Raw genomic sequence first — 18,360 nt, forward strand, 5'->3', positions numbered from 1 at the left:
CACCTGTCCAGGTGGAGTTTCTGGGCCAGAGTCCGCCAATCGGCACCCCGGCTACAGGGTGGGTCGAGGCTGGTAATGATCTTTTGCCGAATGAGGAAGGGGATCTTGAAGGCACTGGGGCCCACTAGGGCTGGGACCCCCCCTTCACTCTCCAGGGCCAGCAGCTCAGCAAATCTCGTGTCCTGCGGGCAGGGAGAGGTGGAAGTGTCTGTTAGAACTTGCCCAGCCCAGCCCACTGCCACCTTCCACTGGGGGAGTGCTCGGACCATCCCAGGGCATGGAGACAGCATGGACACTGGTGCTTCCTGGGCGCTCCCTTGCACCAGGACCCTGCTCACTGGAGTGTGGAGGTGGAGTGACTTGCCCACAGTCACAGAGCCAGTGAGCAGAGGAGCCTTCTGACCTTATTCTCCTTCCCTCTGCCATCTCTCCTCCCCATGTCACCTCTTCCGGCCTCTGCTGGCTGGCACAGCTCTGCCCATCACTCAGAACTCACTGCTCTCCTCCCTTGCCTCTGTTCTCTGTACTTAGTTAGCTCATTACTGCCTCTTTTCCCTTTTTTTTTTTTTTTTTTGGTATTTTTTAGGGCTACACCCATGGCATATGGAAGTTCCCAGTGTAGGGGTCAAATCAAAGCTACAGCTGTTGGCCTACGCCACAGCCACTCTGCAACCTACACCACAGCTCATGGCAACCCTGACCCAGTGAGTGAAGCCAAGGATCGAACCTGCATCCTCGCAGATACTAGTCAGATTCATTTCTGCTGCACCACAACGGAACTCTTGCCTAACTCTTACTCATCTTTCTAGACCCAGTAAAGTCAGTCCCTCCTCAGGGAAGCTCTTTGGGGCCCCCAGGCTGGTTCCATCCCCCCTTCCTGCTGCTCCCACATCCTCCTCAACCCCCTCCCCCCCAAGTCCAACAGCATCTGTCTGCATCCATCTACATGTGCATCTGCACCTCCCTCCCTGAGGCTTGGAGGAAGCTGCCGAGCTTCTGTAGCAGGTGGGCTTGCTGGCAGGATAGGCCCAGTGGGAGAGCATGTTGCGATGGTGCCGACACCCCCTCTTGCCCACCTTGGTGATGTTGAAGCTGATGTTGAAGCTCTGCCCATCGCCCTCCACCTGCCACACCCACACCTTGCAGGCCAGGTCGCTGGTGCTGGGGCTGACGCGCTCCAAGGTGAAGGTGCAGTGCAGGTACTGCTGCGTGCCGTTCCAGATATGATAAAAGGGGATCTCCTGGGGGTGAGGGTTGCAGAGAGGCGGGGTCAGACATGCCTAGCGACAGGTGTGCCCAGCTCCAGGAACCTTGACTGCCTCCTCACCTGGTAGCTGACGAGGAGCTTGCTCTTCCACAGGGAGCTGGGCACGTCGTGGATGGAGAGGCGCAGGTTGTGATAACTGTCCTTGAAGTGCAGGACGCGGGGCTCCTGGATCAACTGTCCTCCCAGCTGCTTCTCCAGCTGTACCACCTCCTGCAGGGCCCCAGGTGTCAGCCAGGCCTGGAGCCAGGAGGGCCCTTCTCTACTGCCCCCTCCCAGGGCCAGGGGTGGGGGCCCCAGTGCCAGGAAGATGGGGGCGGGTGGTACCTTGAGTGCATCGTGGGTGTCATGTAGGCAGTAGACTCGGATATTGTACTCGAGGGAGGTGCAGGCCACGGGGGCAAATAGGAGCACCTTGAGGCGCTTGGCTGCGGCCACACTGAGGGCCTCTCCTACCAGGGCGAAGCGGCCCAGCTGCTCCGTGAAGATGTAGCAGGCGCCGGCCTCCAGTTGGCAGTAGTAGAGGTGGGAGGGTGCCTCCTCGCCCAGGTGCAGCACGTCCTGTGGGCAGGGCCAATGGGTCAGCCACCTGCAGCTCTGAGGAGCAGCCTGAGACTGCAGGGGATGGGGGTGGGGTGTGGCTCAAGGGCCAGGCGAGATGCCAGCCCGGCTAGGGCTCAGGGTGGGGAGGTGTGGGGCTCACCTCCCAGCTGCCCTCGCAGGACTGCTTTTTGAGGCGCAGGCTCCAGCTCTCGGGACTAGGCTCCCCGCAGTGGTCCATGGCAAGGATGACTGGCCGGGTGAGCAGCACTCCGGGGGGCCCACAGCTAACGATGGGACTCAGCAGGGTCTGACAGCCAGCTAGGGGCAACCTCAAGTGGGGAAATACAGGTGGGAAGGGAAAGATGTCAGTGGCCCATCCTGTAGCCGGCTCCTAGCAGGACAGCAGACCCTGGGGTTGGGGGCTGCAGAGCTGGGTGGAGCTTAGGAGCCCCGCTTCCCCTGCCCTCCCTCTGGCCAGGCCAGACCAAGCCCAACAGTGGGTGGGCAGGGGTGTCATGGTGACAGCAGGCAGGGGCAGGACCCTCCCCATCCCAGCAGCAGGGCCCACACCCACACCTCACGTCCTCTGGCCTGTGCAGCGTGAGGTAGATCTCATAGATCTTTCCTCGGGGTATGGCGTCTGGGGGGATGAGGAGGCTGATACCTGCGAAAGAGTGGGAGGAGAGCTGGGGCTTACCAGGGTTGCAAAGACACCAAACACCCAACTCTGCCAGCCCCCTCCCTGAGCCTCCCTCTGAAGACAGACTGGTGCCAGCCTGGTCTGGGAATAGAGGTGCCACTGGAACTGCCAGCCCAGCCAACCACCCACACGGGCATGAAGTTGAGTCACGGTAACCCCAAGAAATGGCTGAGGGAACTCAGGTGGGAAATGCAGGGCTAGTCGGCCCGGGCACAGAAAACCTAGGAACCCCTGGGTGTGCTGGTCTACCTTCCCCACCACCCACTTAAAACATTCCCTACCTCCAGGACAGAGTTCAGCTCCTCGTCCTAACATTTAAGACCCTTGGCCTCTAGGCCTAACCCGTGCTGTGTACTTGGCTGTTCTGGAGCCACTGCCCTACCTGTGCCTCTGAGTGCTCCACCATCCGGGCCTGCTCAAGCTCCTCCCCTCTCCTCAGCATGGCCACCTCTGGGTGACTTTGCTCCCTGCTTGGGCAGCATCCCCCGTACCCTCATGCAGGTGGGGCTGGGACCTTTAACATTTCTGCCCACTTTGGTAGTCCTCCCTGGTCTGGGTGCCACTGCACACACATCCCCCATGTGGCTGATTCACCTTTTTCCCAGTGTCTTGCAGGGGCAGCATCAGAAAGCATCTGCCGAGGAAGACATGGTTGCAGGGGAGAGGCAGGGGGCACGACATAGCAAGGACATGGGCTGGGGAATTACTCTGCAGATAGCAAGGAATGGTCCTACTCCAACTTTCTGCCCTTTTAGGACAGGGAACCCCTACATCAGGAGGAGCCTCAGAGGCTCATGACAGGGAGAGGGGAAGAAATTCTATGACTATCCCACCAAGTCCAAAAGCGTGTGTTTTGCAGAGTGGGCAACTCTAAGATAAGGTAGCTGGAATACCACTACTTCCCAGCAACTGAAGCCCAGAGAGAGGTGGCATATTTACAGCTACTGCTCCCCTCACTAGCCTGTGCTGTTTCCTGGTACTGGCAGCCAGCGTTGTTGACGGTCCCAGTGATGCATGCGTGAATGCTCTCTGTGGCAGAGGTACACTCACTCGAATACTCATTCAATGAACGCTGATGCTGAGTACCCAGGAAGATGGGGGAAAACCATGAGCCCTGCTCTCATGAAGTGCTCAGCCTGCAGGGAGACAGGTAAGTGGACAAAGGATGCTGGATGCTGGGGGAGAGCAGGGAGGACCACAGCCCACCCGGCCACCCACTCTGCTGGGGGAGTGAAGGCCGACGGTCATTGAGCACTCACTGCACACCTGCCCATTTCTGAGAGCTTGACATGGACCGTCTCACCTCATCACCCTAGCAGCCCCATAAGGAGGGCAAGAGTCAGAGAGAGGGAGAGCTGCTAGGCCCGAAGAAGTAGCAGTTAAGCCAGTGGATGGAGGCAGAGACTATGTATGTAAAGGGCAGCCCAGTTTATTTGGGCTCATGAGAACCCACTGTAGCTGCCACATGCAGGAGAAGCATGCATGGGAGGGGAGGCCACTGCAGCTGCCAGAAGGGGTCCTTGTGGTTTTGTCATGTCAGCTTTGAGGGGAAAAGTGGCAGCCCTAGAAAGGGACATGATCAAGTCTGGCTTCAGTGAGTGAATGCTTGGAGCCATGGCCCAGAGACGAGAGGTAGGTGTGGTGGCCTGGGCCACGAGTGGCAGTGGGAGAGACCATTTGAGAAAGAATGATGGGATTAGTGGGGGAATGAGGCTGGTGTGGAGGTGAGGGGGGGAAAGTGAAGAAGAGCAGGAGGTCAAGGTGACCCCCAGTTTCTGTGTTGAGCAACTCGACTGTGCTGTTCCCGAGGTAGGAAAACCGGGAAGGAGGAAATTCTGGGGGAGGGTGGGAGACGGTGCTGTTTTAGGCACAGGGAATCTGAGGTGCTGCGAGACATCCAGATGGAGCTGCCCAGGCGGCAGCTGGGTGTACAATTCTCCACCCAGGAGAACTGCGGCTGGAGAAGGAGTGGGAGTGATGTGCACAGACATGGCGATTAAAGCCATGGAGTGGGTGAGATGGCCTGAGGAGAGGGTACCACAAAGAAGCTCTGAGGAACATCTACATTTAGGGAGGGGGCACCAGGAACAGCTGAAGAGGGACAGGAAAGTCAAGTTCCCTAAACCAAGAGAATAGGGAATTTCAGAGTGGGAGTGGGCAGCCACACCAGAGGCTGTGGCACTTTCTCAAAAGAGGATCATGCAAAGGGCCTGTGGATTCTCTTATGAAGGTGTCCCTGAGCCCCTATGCAGGTGTTTTTTTCCTCTATCATCTCTTCACTGGTTCCTCAGCTCCCTGGGACCCAAGGCCCAGCACACACAGGCTGGCTGGCTGTATAAGTGAATGGACTGTAGTCTTTGTGTCCTTGGGCAACAAAGGAAGACAGCTCTAGTCACGGCCTCAGTGCGGCCCCCCTGCTAGCCACTTCTGGATCCCCTCCAAAACTCTACCCTCTTTCCTTGCTGGGCTGGCTCAGCCCTTGGGGTGAGGCTGAGAGGCACAAGAGAATACCCAGGCTGTCCCATCTCTTCCAGGAGGGGGAGAGGCTAGCCTTGGCTCTTAGAGCTCCCGGGGGGCACTCTGGGGTCCTTCCCACCTGTATTAGGGATCATCAGCCGGCCCCCGAGGAAGTTGAAGGTCCCATAGGCCATGTTGCTGGTGCCGCGGGGCAGGGAGCGGAAGTAGTTCTGGGTGGAGAGGCGGGAGACGAAGTCCTCAGCCTCGGAGGTGGGTGAGCTGTGGTGCAGCGTGTGGCGGCCACCACCCAGCGGGCTGAGCAGATGCCCGTTGGTGAGCTGGAACTTGGGGCTGGGCCCATCCTGCCGGGGACACAGACTGCCCTGGTAGGTGGTGGTTGTGGTGCTGAGGTCGGGCTGGATGGTGAGCAGATGGGGATTGTCTGCGAGGATCAAGACAGACTCAGAGAGTGGCACGGCAGGGCAGCCCCATTTGGGTAGCCCTTGGCATGGGGGCCCAACACACGTGCTTGGGACAGGGACACCCCACCTGCTTTGCTGGGCTTGATGCTAACAGGCTGGAAGCCTGAGGTGAGGATGGACGAGTCGGCCACGTCTGAGTCCAGTCCCTCCTTCTTGCGGCAATACACGAGAATGAGGACAAGCAGCAGCAGGAGGAGGCACACAGCCACGGCTATGAGGCCCACATAGAGGGCCACGTCCTCCGGGCCGGAAGCAGCTGTGGAAGAGAGCATGGCCTTGGGAGGGGCAGAGTGTAGGAGGCCGGGAAGGAGAGGTCAGCAGAGGACGAGGCCTCTGCTCCTTGGGCATTAGCACTGGGTGGGTGGGGGGCAGCAGATGCTGGCAGCAGGGAGCATGGACTTGGCACATGTGCATGCCAGCTCTGCTTCTGCCACCACCTTGCTATGTCACTCTGAGCAAACTGCATCCCTCATGGGCTCGATCTGGGCTGAAGTTGCTGCTGATGGAGAATGGGGGAGGGGGGAGAGCCACTTCCCTAGGTGGCCTGGAGCCAGGCTGCTAGACTGACCCAGCTCTTCTGGGGCTGAGGGTGAGCCCCTAGGAGCCCCAAAGCAGGGGATCTGCTTTCTGGGGGATGGGAGTCTGCCAATCTGGTTCCTGGTCAATCCCTGGGCCAAGAGCAGGGGTGTTAGGGTTCTTCTCCTTGTCTGTGTCCCCCAGGCCTGGGGCAGAGCTGAGGAGAGAGTGATTGACTGCCTGAAGGAAGCTATATTGATTTTAGAAGGGCTTTGCATAATGGAAGAAATGTCCATCAGAAAAGAACTGACACAGATAATTAGGTTTTTAATTGAAAGAATGGGGGAGGGTGCATTTTAGAGAAAAAAAAAAAAACACAGCAGAGATCTTTAACTGTTAGTTATGGCCTTGTAATTAATAGGCCTCACAAGCCCAGTGTCCCCACAGGACTCGTGTGCACTTGGGAGACTGGGCCGAAGTGAAACTGCAGGAGAGGACAGGGTGGGGTCTGGGCATCCCAGGGCTCGGGTGTACAGAGTAAATCTCCAAATGTGTACCTGTTTCAGGGCAGGTGTGGGAGGTACTGGGGGGGGGGGCAACATGTTGGGTGTGTTAGGGATGGGGGAGGGGTCTCCTGAGGGTCCTGAGGTATCCTGTAGCAGGGGACTGCCTCTCTCAGCCGCTACCTCCCTGGGACAGGGCAGGGTCAGTTCTGGCAAATCAAGAGGAATTCTGGGTGGAGAGGACTCACTGTGCACGCAGAGGTCGCTGGTACAATTGCGGGTGTCCAGGTCGGCGCCGTGGCACTCCTCGCCTCCATTGCGGGGCGCTGGGTCAGAGCACTCGCGGCTCCGCCAGTGGGTGCAGTCAAGCCCACAGGCCGACCACTTGCTCCACGGGCTCCAGCTGCCATCCACTAGACGCAAGACAGACACAGACAAAGAGGAGGTGGCATGGTCAGCCCAGGAAGCCAGCCCAGGCTGACCTCTGGTGTGGCCCTGCTGGGTCTGGACCTGGTGCAATGCCAGGCCTGGGGCCAAGCCTGCCAGTCGGCAAGCCCTCTGGTGTCCAGCGGCCCTGGATGACGCATGCTAATGACAGGAGGCACGATGACGCTGGGCCTGCTTGGCTCTCCCCACACTGGGGGCCATCCTGGCCCCAGGGCAGTGCGGGCATTTGGTCGCACGATGACCCTATGACCCCAGGCACAGGCACTTCTGCAGCCCCAGGTTGGGCCCTGCCCACAGTGACTGTCCCTGTCCTGGCTGTACCTCAGATCCTGTGACTCAGCCCCTCTGCCGAGGCTGAGCCTGAACACAGACAGAGCCCTGCCTCTAATCACACTGAACCCCATCCTGGCTTCAGACTGAGCCTGGCCCTGCATGTGGGCGGACGGGTGGGATGGAGCCATGGGGAGCAGGCTGGTGGGCACGATGGAGCGGTGAAGAGCGATGCGGGAGGCGGCGGCCACTGGTACCTGGGCACAGGGTGGCGCAGGCTGTTTTCTGGACATTCTGCCCCTCACAGAAGGCACCCCCGTTGAGAGGCGCCGGGTTGGTGCAGCTCCGGCTCCTTTTCTGCCAGCCGCGCCCACAGCTGGCGCTGCAGACGGACCACTCGGTCCACGTCGACCACCCACCGTTCACTGGCCGGACAGAGAAGGACTGGGGTCAGGGAGCGGGGGGCTTCCTCAGACACATTGGTCCAGGGGCTGGGCAGGAGGGCAGGGGGGCTGTGAGCTGGAAGTGGGCAGCTGTACTGCAAGAGAAGCCCTGGAAGGGAAGCTGTGATCGTGCCCACTGCCCCCAAGGCCTAGCATCATCTGCTCCACAGTCCCTTCCTCCCTACAGGCACTGCAGGCGCTCAGGGCAGCCAGCCTCAGCTGAAGCTCCCATGCTCCTCCAACCCAGCCCCGGGCTTTCCTCCCTCTGTTTGCTCCTGGGGGTGCCCGGGACACTCTACTTCCCACCCTGGGGACACACAAGCACAGGCTGTGGTCTGTTGCTTTCCCAGCCTCCAATCCTGTCCATCCATCTCCTTCTGCACAAAGCCCCCTGCCCATGAATAAGCCAAGGGATGGTCCAGCCACAGACAACCACCGGCCTGCCCCACACCTCTGCCCAGATGTGGCCCTTGGCTCCCCGACAGCCACAGCAAGCCTCTCCCTGTCTTTCCCAGTCATGATCTGGCCTGCCTGGTCCTGGCTCTGCAGGGAGCCAGCCACACGTGACCACCCCGAAAGCAACCCCAGTGCCTCTCCTATGCGCAGAGCCCTTCCGCCCCCGCCAGTGCCGGGGCCCACCGTAGACAATGACGGCAGCAGAGGCACTGCGGCGACGAGCCACGATGTTCTTGGCCACGCAGGTGTAGTTGGCTGTGTCGGCCAGGCGGGCCTGTCGCACCACCAGGCTGTGCTCCCGAGTGATGTACACATTGGGGTCCAGGGACGGGTCCACCAGGTCCTCGTTCCGGAGCCACTCCACCTGGAGGAGGGAGCCGTGCCACTGCACTAGCTGACTGTGCTGGCCCTGCCCAGAGTGAGAGTGGCCCCTGGGTTGGGGAGGACAGTCAACCTGGAGGGCTTGGCAGGCAGGACCCAAGACCTGGGAGCATTTTGCCCACCTGTGGGGTGGCACTGGAGCCCCTCTCACCTCTGCTGGGGGGATGCCCTACGGCAGGCGGGACCCAAGACCTGGGAGCACTGCCCACCTGTGGGGTGGCATTGGAGCCCCTCTTACCTCTGCTGGGGGGATGCCCTCTGGCGGGCGGCAGGGCAGCACGATGCCCTGCTCCAGGGACACCTCCTTGGCCAGCGGCTCCTGCTCAAAGTTCTTGCGCAAATCTGGGGGAAGAACAAGAGTGTCCTCCAGCTGGAGTGGCTTGCGCTGGGTCAGCCTGGCTGATGCTGTCCCCTGATCCCACAGGGGCACTGCTACCTGGCAGGAGGAAGAGCCAAGTGCCCAGGGGACATGCAAGTGGCTGGGCAGCGTCCACAGGCACTCCCTCCACCCATCAAGGCAGGACCTGAGGATTTCTGACCTCCTCCCCCCGTGACACCCGAGGGCCAAGCCGTGGACTCACAGGCAATGCGGATGTACGCCTTCTGACTCTTGGTGGTGCCTGAGGAGCTCCATGCCACACACTGGCACCAGTACTCCTCCAGCCCAAACACCTTCTCCACCTGCTGCCTAGAGACATTGATGCGGACCTCCATGGCAGGCAGTCCTGAGGGCAGAGGGGCGGGTAGCAGGGGCTGGGGCCATGCCTAGCCCCCAGGCCTGGCCTTCAGTCCCTTCTGCATCCCTGCATCCCCCACAGCCATTCCCTCTGCTCTGTAGGAGAGCAGAGCGCCTGGGGGCAACTCTCAGTCCAAACCCAGGGGGCGTCCTTTCACAGCTCCTGAAGGTCAAGAGTGGGTCCTTAGCACTTCCATTCATTATACTTTGTTAACCAAAGCCTATCTCCCTAGAGTCACTTACACAAATGTCACTAAAGCAGCTTCCTGTGGTTTCAGAGACAAGAGCACAGAGGAGATTCGGGCAACAGAGGCTGGCCTGTGGGGTCCCCAGGCAAAGGGGACGGGGCAGACAGGCCAGCCCTGGGCCTTTGCGAATTAACAAAAAAAGGAAGAAAAAGGGTAGGAGGGAATCTGACTCACCTCCTGGGGTTAGTAGGTAGATCCTGATGTGTGATAATATAATAACTGCTATTAAGAGGATAATTACAGTGATTATGTAGTATGATAATAGACCCCTGGGGCTTAGCAGGGGTTTCCCACATGCTGGCTCATCTTCTTCGATTTGCTTCCCATAGAAGTATTGCTCCCATTCCATAGATGAGGAAACAGAGGCTCAGAGAGGCAGTGACTTGTGACAGGCGCCCCGGGGCTATCTGCTGAGTCCAAAGTACGCTCAGAGTGAATCCAAGCTGCTTTCAGGGTTCACCAGAGGGGGGCGCTGGGGTGCCCATTCCACAGGGAGAAACCATCTGGGAGGGTGAGGGGACAGCCCACAGAGGGGAAGCTGACCTGTGATGGGTATCCGGGACCCTCCCTTCCTTGAATGGCCTGGGGGAACTCCCCTCAAGGATGGACTCAGTCCTGCCAGGCCTGTCGCATGCAGCCCCAGGGAGCAGGTCCTTTGGGAAGGGTTGGGACCCCTGAGGACCCACAAGAGGGAATACCAACCCTCCTCCAGCCCCCTGGCCCTTGGCCAAGACTCGTGTCCCCAGGAGTGAGAAAAGACTGTTTGTTTCCAATTTCTCCTCCTCCTGACCCCAATTTCCCTCGGGTCATTGGCTTATCAGAAAGAGGGAGCGAGGCTGGTGTTTCCATTGTTAACAGAGAAATTCAATTAGGGCTGCATTGCAGGAGGAGCGGTGGCCCAGCTGAGCAGGCAAACCAGGAGGCTGCTTTCTGTCTTAATTCTCTAATGTGTCTCTCCCTGACCCCTGCCCAGACCCCTCCTCAGGAGTCTCTCCAGATCCCAAACTGGTCCCCCAGATTTTTCTATCACTCACCCCTGCCCTCCACAAGTGCTTCTCACAGGAGGGGCTTCACTTCTGGCTGAGGTCACTGCTAACTGGGCTAGATCCTCCCTTCTGGGCACGGCCTGCCCCATTCCCTGTGTTCAGGGGGTGGGGAGGGTGGGACACGGGCTGAGAAGTGAGGAGGGGTCCCTCACAGGGTCTCTGTATAGGAGACAGGCTCTGGGCACCAGCTACCTGTCAAGCACATGGAGTCTTGCGGCATCTGAGAAGGAGCCATGGACATACTAGGGGGTGGAGTCGGGGTCTTCTGGGGTTAGTGGTGGGAGACTTCCAGAACATTCCAAACTGGGCACTTTTGCTCTCTTGGGTGGACAGGTCTGTGGATGGACTGCTCCGTCCCCCATGGCGGCAGCGGTGGGGGTGCACACACGCCACCCAGGCAGTTCAGCTTGGGGAGAAAGGCACTAAATTTAAGTGCTATTTCTTTCTCCCTGTCTCCTCCCCACCTCTATCCTGCCACCTCCTCATCTTCTTGCTGCCATGAATGGAGGTCAAATCTGTCCATAAGGTCTAGATCCAGGCAGCGCCCTTGAGCCCCCAAGCTCTGGGAGGTGGGGAGACCCAGACCCCGCCCTGCCAGTCCTTGAAGTGAGGGGCTGTGCCCTCCTGCTGCAGGTCACTGAGCAGCCTGGCTCCTGGGAGCAGTTTCTGGGCACGGCTGTGTCTGCACCTGCCTGGTGGATGTAAGCAGACGCCAGCCTCGGGGAGGGATGGACAGAAGGAGGGGGCCCCTGGGAGTATGTCGGGTATGCGGGCATGTGAACACTGTGGGCATGCGGGGAGGCCCTGGTGTGGGTGTGCTGAGTATCTCTGGGAGGTGGAGGGGCTCTGAGGCCGAGCGTGGGTCTTAGGGTCTCACCTTCTCGCCAAACTGCTTCTAATTACCAGCCAGCTGGTTTAACACACAATAATTAACACTCCCACACCAGACCCCAAAGCTTAGTTTCACAAATTTCCTGCTTTTACAGTATTAGTGGGTTTGGGTTCAAGAGTTTTCCCTCTCCTCTGGCCTTTAGATGGGGAAGTGGGGCACATGGAGAGAGATGGGGTGCTCACTCCTGGGGTGTCCACCCAGACATTCCTACCCCTGCATGGCAATGGGTAGGGCTATAGGTCTGGGCTGACCTCCGACTCTGCCATGCCTGCCTGACCACTGAGCATTCCTGGGTCTGTGTGTTGCACGGCGGTGCCACCCATGGCCTGGGCATCTGTCTGTGGGTAAACAAGGAAAGCCTATCTCTTTCCTTCAAAGCACTCAGTGGTTTTGGGTTGAGAAATCAATAAGATCAATGAAAATTCAGATGTGCTATCCATACGAGACTGAGGTTGGGTGCTCAGAGCAGGAAAGGATCCTGGTGGCCTCGGGTGGGACGTGTCCCCATGAGCTCTGCTCTCTGCCTAGCTTGAAGGCAGCAAGGCCAGTGGAGCCTGCTGGAGAATGTGGGCTGAGGGCTGGCCTGGGTCTTGGCCAAGGGAAGCCAGGCCATGAAAGCAGGAGACGAGGTGGGTGTGGGGAGCCTGGAAGGGGAGGCTGGGAGCAGCAGGGGGCTGGCTCGGAGCCTTCCAAGAGGTTCCAGGACAGGCCCTCCAAGCTGTGGGAGGACAGATCTCACGCTTTGGCTCCCTCTTTCTCACTTGTCCATTCCCTGAGGCCCTACCTTAGCAACAGGACTCATCATGCTGTAAAGTGGTGCTGGGCCCTGGCCGTGGGGTAGGGAAAGAGCAAAGGCCTGGAGCTGGGCTCCCACTTCCCCCAACAACCTGCAAGGGGCCCCTCCTCATCCTCATTTTCCAGATGAGGAAACTGAGGCCCAGGAGGGAAGGGTACTTGCCAGGGAGGGCACCCACCCCATCCAGTCCCTCCTGAGGGTAGGTGGGAGGCAGAGCTGGATCACCTGCCTCTAGAGCCTTGGGGGCTAAATTCCTGGCAGCTCACCCAGGCCTGGCACAGAGCAGGTGCTCACTTAACACCAGAGAGAGGCAAGGAAGACAGTGCCAGCAGCAGGCACATGTAAGGCCAGGACAATGCAGGGCTCAACAGCCTGGGTGGGACTCACTAGAGGCTGACCCTTGTAGGGCAGGAAGGTGCAGGGATGTGACTGCTGTGGACCAGAAGGCCTGGTTGGAGCCCTTTGGGGGCCCTGGACGAATCAGAGGCATCTGTGACACAACAGGCTGGTTCTGAGGACTGAATCACACGCAGCCCATACCCAGGGCTCTTCTGCTCACACTGGGGTTATTGGGAGAGCTTCTGAGTTCTCCAGGGCAGGGCCGCCTCCTCCAGAGTCTCCCTCTGCCCAGCGCCAACTTCCTGCAGTGCAAGTGTGGCTGCAGCTTCCTTGTCCTGCTCACCACCCCCTGTGCCCACAGTTTTTATTTTTTTTGGCCACTACGCGGCATATGGAGTTCCCAGGCCAGGGATTACATTCGAGCCGCAGCTGCGACCTATGCCACGGCTGCAGTAACGCCAGATCCTTTAACCCACTGTGCCAGGCCGGGGATCGAACCTGTGTCCTGGTTATGCCAAGATACCACCATCCTACTGTGCCACAGTGGGAACTCCTTCACCTCCACTTCTGCTGCCTCAAACGTGGGCCTCTGGCCAGCCTGCTGTTTCCTGCATTTGACCTTTGGCCCCACAGTCATTCCCTATGGTTTTAAGACTGAAGTTAGATGCTACACCTCTTCCAGGAATCCTTCCTAGGCCATGCAGTCCCTCCCGCCAGGAGCGTGGGCCACTCTCTGGGCCTGTGGTCCCCTGCCTGCCCCTGGCATTAGTGTGGATTGTTCTGGGTGTCCTCAGCTTGTCCCTGTGACTTGGGCCTCATGCCAGTGGCCGTACCTGGCACAGGATCTATGTGCTATGTGTCAGGCTGGCTGAGCCTTGGTGGGAGGGGGCTCAGGACTGAACCTGAGGGCTCATCATGTGAGGGGAGCTCCACAAAAGCATCAAGGCAAAGGGGGAGGAAATGAACTTAACTGGGGTTGTTAGTGAGGAGGGGAGGCTGTGGTAGGCTCTATCAGGCCTGTTCTCAGGGAGCATGGGGACCCAAACTGCAGCTCTGTCCCCAACCCCACTGCTCACCTGCTGCCTAAGGCCGGGGCTGGAGTGGGGAATGAGGTGTCCCACAGGAGGGGCACTTCTTGGGTCTTCCCTCCCCCCACTGGCCTTGAATGTCACCCATAGCTCTGGCCATGTCACTTGGCAGCTTGAAATCTCACAGGACTGTGACCTTACTTCAGAGCTAGACAGGTGGGGCTCCTGGATGACCCCCCCTGGCCCTGCACACACTCCAAACCCTCCCTGCTGAGCCCAGACCCCCAGGCCAGTCCATCTGCCCCTGGGCCTTTGCTCGTGCTATGTCCCTTTCCTGGGGCGCCTGGACGCTGTTTCCCTCTTCTCTACCTTCCCCTCTTCTCTCTCCCATGGCATTGCCATGAGCACCCCATCACATAGGCACCTGCCACAGCCTCCTTGCCTCCTTCATTCACTTGGTAGATGAAGTGCACATGTCACCTCAATGCACCCATTACCTTCCCCAAGGAGCTTCTCTGGGCAGCCAGAGCCCCTGGCACTCCATGAGAGGTCACCCCAATACCCCTTCTCTGAAGGAGGTGAATCCCCAGCTCAGGGAGCAGGTGCTCAGGGAATGCGCAAATGAATAAACGAACAAAGAAAACAATCAGGGAGGGTGATGTCTGTGAGCTCTTCCAGCATCTGGACTCACTCCCTCCCAACCTCCTCTCTCAGTTGGTACCGCTCACCAGGCTGCCCCCAAGGCTGCCTGGGCTCAGATGCAGCGGGGGGGAGGGGGGGGGACCTGCCCCTCCATCCACAGCTCCCTGGGGTGTTTGAAGGGGGGGGGCGATTCCTTCTTACTCCCCCACCAAGTGATCTGGTGAGGGCAGACCTCTGGAGAAGGCCTCGGTATATACCCAGGGAGTCCTAGGTGGGGGGTTCTGCCTCTCCTGGGGACCTGGGGTGCTGCAAATAGAACAGTTACTTTCACCCTGGCCTCGGCTTACAGGCATGCAGCTGGGACAACAGTAGCTGCTCTCAGGGCTCTTTTCTCCTTCGAGGCGCCCCGCCCGGCACCGCAGCCCGGTCTTACCACTGGTCTCGTCGGTGCTGCGCTCAATCACGTGGTCCACCTGGCGCACCCACTCCCCGTTGCACTTGAAGAAGATCTGTGTGGCGGGCAAGGCCTTGCATACCAGCAGCACCGGCTTGTTCTTAACGATGTACACATCCTCCGGCTCCACCAGGAAGTGGGGAAGCAGGTCTGGGTTGGAGCCGGGCACTGGGTTGGGCACGGGGTTGGCCACCGTGGCACTCTGCTGAGCACCTGCAGCAGAAGCAAAGAGGGCGGGTGAGCCAGGGCCTCTGCTGGACTTGCACAGCCCTTCCGGGGCTACTCATTTGTTCGGATGCCGAGGTTGGGCCCTGGGGGGAGAGTGAGGCCAGGTGCTGCTGCTTCCAGCCCAGCAACCTGGGCTGCTGAGTGCCCTTCCCCCGCCACCAAGTGTCAGTGTCTCCCTCCATAAAATGGGTAAATAAGCAGTTCCCCCCCTTTGTGAAAACATGAAGTGCCAGCATACGTCAGTGGTCAGGGTTCATCATCACCCTGGTAGAAGTTCAAGGATCCTGGAAAGCTGAGGGGGGAGCTGGAGGGAGAAGGAGAACCCCAGGAGGGCAACCTGAGGGAGAGGAGGGCCTGGGCCCCTTCCTCTGGTGCCCTGGTCACCTCAGGGGCACTCAGTAGGTGCGATCTACCAAGTGAATGAAGACAGAAAGAGGCTGGGGCAGGTGCCTATGTGAGGGGGTGCTGGTGGCAGTGCCACAGGAGAGGCCGTGAGAAGAGCGGGTTGGAGTGAGCCTGGGCTGCTGGGTGGGCCCTGGGCAGGGTGGGAGCCAGCAGAATGTGTCTGGGAGCCTGAGGGACCTGGGCCACGTCCCACCCTTCAAGGATACCTGAATATGGGTTTCCTTCTAATTTTAACTGAAAACCACAACCATCCCACAAGTCATTTGTTGCTAATTACACAGGTAATTGGCTCTGCGGCTTTGGTAGAGGTAAACCCCCTCAGCAGTCTGACCGTCTGCTCGACCAGCGGGACCCAAGAGGGTGGGGAGAGGAAAGATGGGGGGAGGGAGAAGATGGAGTGGGGGCACCCTCAGCCTCCACACCCAGATGCCCTCCGAACAGGCCCCGCCTCCCTCAGGGCTCAGTGATTCCCCAACATTCACCCACAACCCACAGGGTCCTCTAGGCCTAACGGGGCGGGGCACGCCTGGGCTTCAGAGACCCATCTGCTCCCTGCTAGCAGTGACCTTGGGTGAGCTACCCATTTTGCCATCTAGGATGTGGAGGTCCTGTCTGCCCCATGGGGGAATCTAGAGGCATCTCATGCAGTCGGCCTCCTGGCTCCACTACCCTCCTGATGGGCAGCCCCAAACCCAGAGAAGGCATCTAACGAGGGCGGGGGCGCAGGGGTGGGGGAGGAGGCTGGCTCCTTGGGCCCAGGGGGCATCCATGCCGCCCCTTCTCTTTTGCTTGTACAGGAAGCCTCTTTTTCCAAGGTGGGCGGTCTGCTCCCTCCACCCCAAGACTATGATTTTGGGAAACAGATCTATGCCTGGTACTGCAGGTGCAGGGTGGGTGAGCTGGGAATGTCAGCAGAGGCTGAGAATCCCAGTGTGACATCAGGTACCCCCCAGGCCCCCAACCCAGGCTTGTTTCCTTGCCTGCAGAATGGGGAGATGGTACCCAAATCTCAGGGCTGGCAGGAGGATGAAATGGAAAAAGGCACAGCACTGGGTAGATGCTGGCGGCCATCTGTACCCAGTGGTAGAGTGACAACAGCAAGGGGCTCTGTCCCCCTCAGGTACCCTCCTGGCAATCTCTTCGGGGACAAGAGCTGATGAGAAAACAGAGGCAAAAAAGCCTGCAGGTGGCTTGCTCCTTGGGTTGGGGGGTGGGGAGTTGCGCTCCTGTGTGGGAGGGACATGGGGCAGTATCTGGGGCCTGGGCTCGTCCACTCCTCCCTCCCAATGCCCCCACCCTGGCCTCTCCCCAGCCTGTCTGTCCCTCTTGTGACCTTCCTTTGGCAGCCACCCCCCCCACACGCCCCCTGCCCAATACTTTCTGATGCTCAGAAATGGAGGCTAAGCTGCCTGGGAATCACACCTGCTCTTGGGAGGACTTGCTTAGCTTGTCCCACCCGGCCCCCATCCTGAACCACCCCCCAGGGGCTCTGTCAGTGCCCTTGGTGGTCTCCGTTTTAGGCTGAGGAAGGTGGGGGTGCAGTAAGAGGGGAGGAGCCATCAAGACATCTTACAGATGGGAACTCTTTTGCCAGTCCCCCGGCTCCAGCCCTGGACTCCCCGGAGCCACTTCCTGACACTTTGTTATGACATTTGCTCCTTCAGTGTCACTCAGCTATCACTTGCCAGGCCCTGACCCAGGCAGCAGGTTTAGCCAGGGCATGGCTGAGTTGGGCTCAGGCCTCCAAAGGTCTGGAGAATGAATGGGAGGGAGGGCTCCCAAGTGTCGGGTGGGGAGCTGGTAGGTCCTAGAGCCTCTCTGATCACTTGCTGGGGAAGCCGCAGCATCTGTGCAGACCGCAGAGCTGCACAGAGAAGAGCTAAGCTTGAGCCCTGAGCAGTGCGCGCAGGGGGCTGGGGCAGGAGGCACAGGCTCTATCTAGAAAGTCATTGGAAACCCCAGTGGCAGCTTCCTGGCCAGCCCATGCCTCACCCTGCAGAGGCTCAATGTGATGGCCTGGGCCTGCCTACCGGCTTAGGGTGTAGGTGGGGAGCAGGCGCGTGGCCCCCCATCTTCCCTATCGATCACTGCGCCAAGCACTGCTCGCGTCAGCCGCCCGCTGAACCCAGCACAATCCCTCATGTCTGCATTTAACTGCTAATGAAAAATAAATGTACTGTGACCAATAAGGGACATAGCTCACTTCTCCCGGGCCTCCGCCATGCCACACTGGCGCAGTCTCCCCTGCCCACCCACCCCCTGTGGGGGCATCTATCGGGTGGACCTGGGGGCACCCTCCAGGCTGCAGTTATGCCCTTCAGCAAGGACACTCTAAAGCCATGGGCAGGAGTAAACTCAGCCCCATTTGGGGCTGCTGGAAACTTCGGGGGTGGCCAGAGCTGGCTTCCCCTTCTCTGGCCCCTGAACCTCTGCGTGACCTTCACTCTTCTGGTCAGCACCTGAGATCTGCCCGCCCCCATCACAGTTAGGTCTCTTGCCTGGACTAAAGCACAGTCAGAGGCTTGGGTCTCTCTCCTGCCACATCACAGGCCACAAAGCTTTCCCTTTAACATGAACCCTGTCCTTGACTATCGAAGAAAACACCAAGCAGTGCCTGCTCAGTGCCAAATGATATACGATGCATTCAAAAGGACACAGACTCCAGTTTACTGCAGGCCCCACCACCCCCATTGCCTCACCTGGGGCCCACTTCTGTTACCACTGTCTGCCTGGCTCCTATGAATGTTTTAGGATGAAACCAAATGCCTTTTTTTTTTTAAACAATCCCATTTAATTTCAATTTAGTTAATTAAGTCAATCAATCAACCAATTTTGGCTTTTCAGGGCCACACCTGCAGCATATGGAAGTTCCCAGGCTAGGGGTCAAATCAGCTGCAGCTGCCCACCTACACTGAGGCCACAGCAATGCAGGATCTGAGCTGCGTCTGCGACTTACACCACAACTCAGGGCAACGCCGGATCCTTAACCCACTAAGCAAGGCCAAGGATTGAACCACTGAGCCACAACGGGAACTCCGAACCAAGTGCCTTTGACTGGCATCCCTGAACCTTCCATTCTGGCCC

The 18,360-nt window shown here is 59.1% G+C and overlaps 1 protein-coding gene across 4 annotated transcripts in view; it reads right to left on the bottom strand.

Annotated features, from left to right (window-relative positions):
* The window catches only part of UNC5A (unc-5 netrin receptor A), a 65,339-nt gene that overhangs the window by 1,401 nt on the left and 45,578 nt on the right, over positions 1-18,360 (bottom strand). For 2 of the 4 annotated variants that reach the window (XM_021084415.2, XM_085013755.1), the window contains exons 2-15: positions 14,623-14,856; positions 9,044-9,187; positions 8,701-8,804; positions 8,265-8,445; positions 7,440-7,607; positions 6,714-6,878; positions 5,514-5,702; positions 5,104-5,406; positions 2,384-2,471; positions 1,968-2,136; positions 1,592-1,825; positions 1,328-1,477; positions 1,077-1,241; positions 4-182 (exon numbers count right to left, since the gene is read on the bottom strand). In XM_021084415.2, coding sequence (XP_020940074.1) covers positions 4-182; positions 1,077-1,241; positions 1,328-1,477; positions 1,592-1,825; positions 1,968-2,136; positions 2,384-2,471; positions 5,104-5,406; positions 5,514-5,702; positions 6,714-6,878; positions 7,440-7,607; positions 8,265-8,445; positions 8,701-8,804; positions 9,044-9,187; positions 14,623-14,856 — 2,473 coding nt within the window. The remainder of the gene's footprint in view (positions 1-3; positions 183-1,076; positions 1,242-1,327; positions 1,478-1,591; positions 1,826-1,967; positions 2,137-2,383; positions 2,472-5,103; positions 5,407-5,513; positions 5,703-6,713; positions 6,879-7,439; positions 7,608-8,264; positions 8,446-8,700; positions 8,805-9,043; positions 9,188-14,622; positions 14,857-18,360) is intronic. The other 2 variants (XM_021084416.2, XM_085013756.1) reach the window with 1 other exon arrangement.

This window comes from Sus scrofa, chromosome 2 (genome assembly GCF_054392235.1).
Source record: "Sus scrofa isolate SSC_HxYL_T2T_F1_AM1 chromosome 2, Sscrofa_HxYL_maternal_Yorkshire_Landrace_v2.0, whole genome shotgun sequence".
In the NCBI taxonomy this organism is placed as follows: Eukaryota; Metazoa; Chordata; class Mammalia; order Artiodactyla; family Suidae; genus Sus; species Sus scrofa.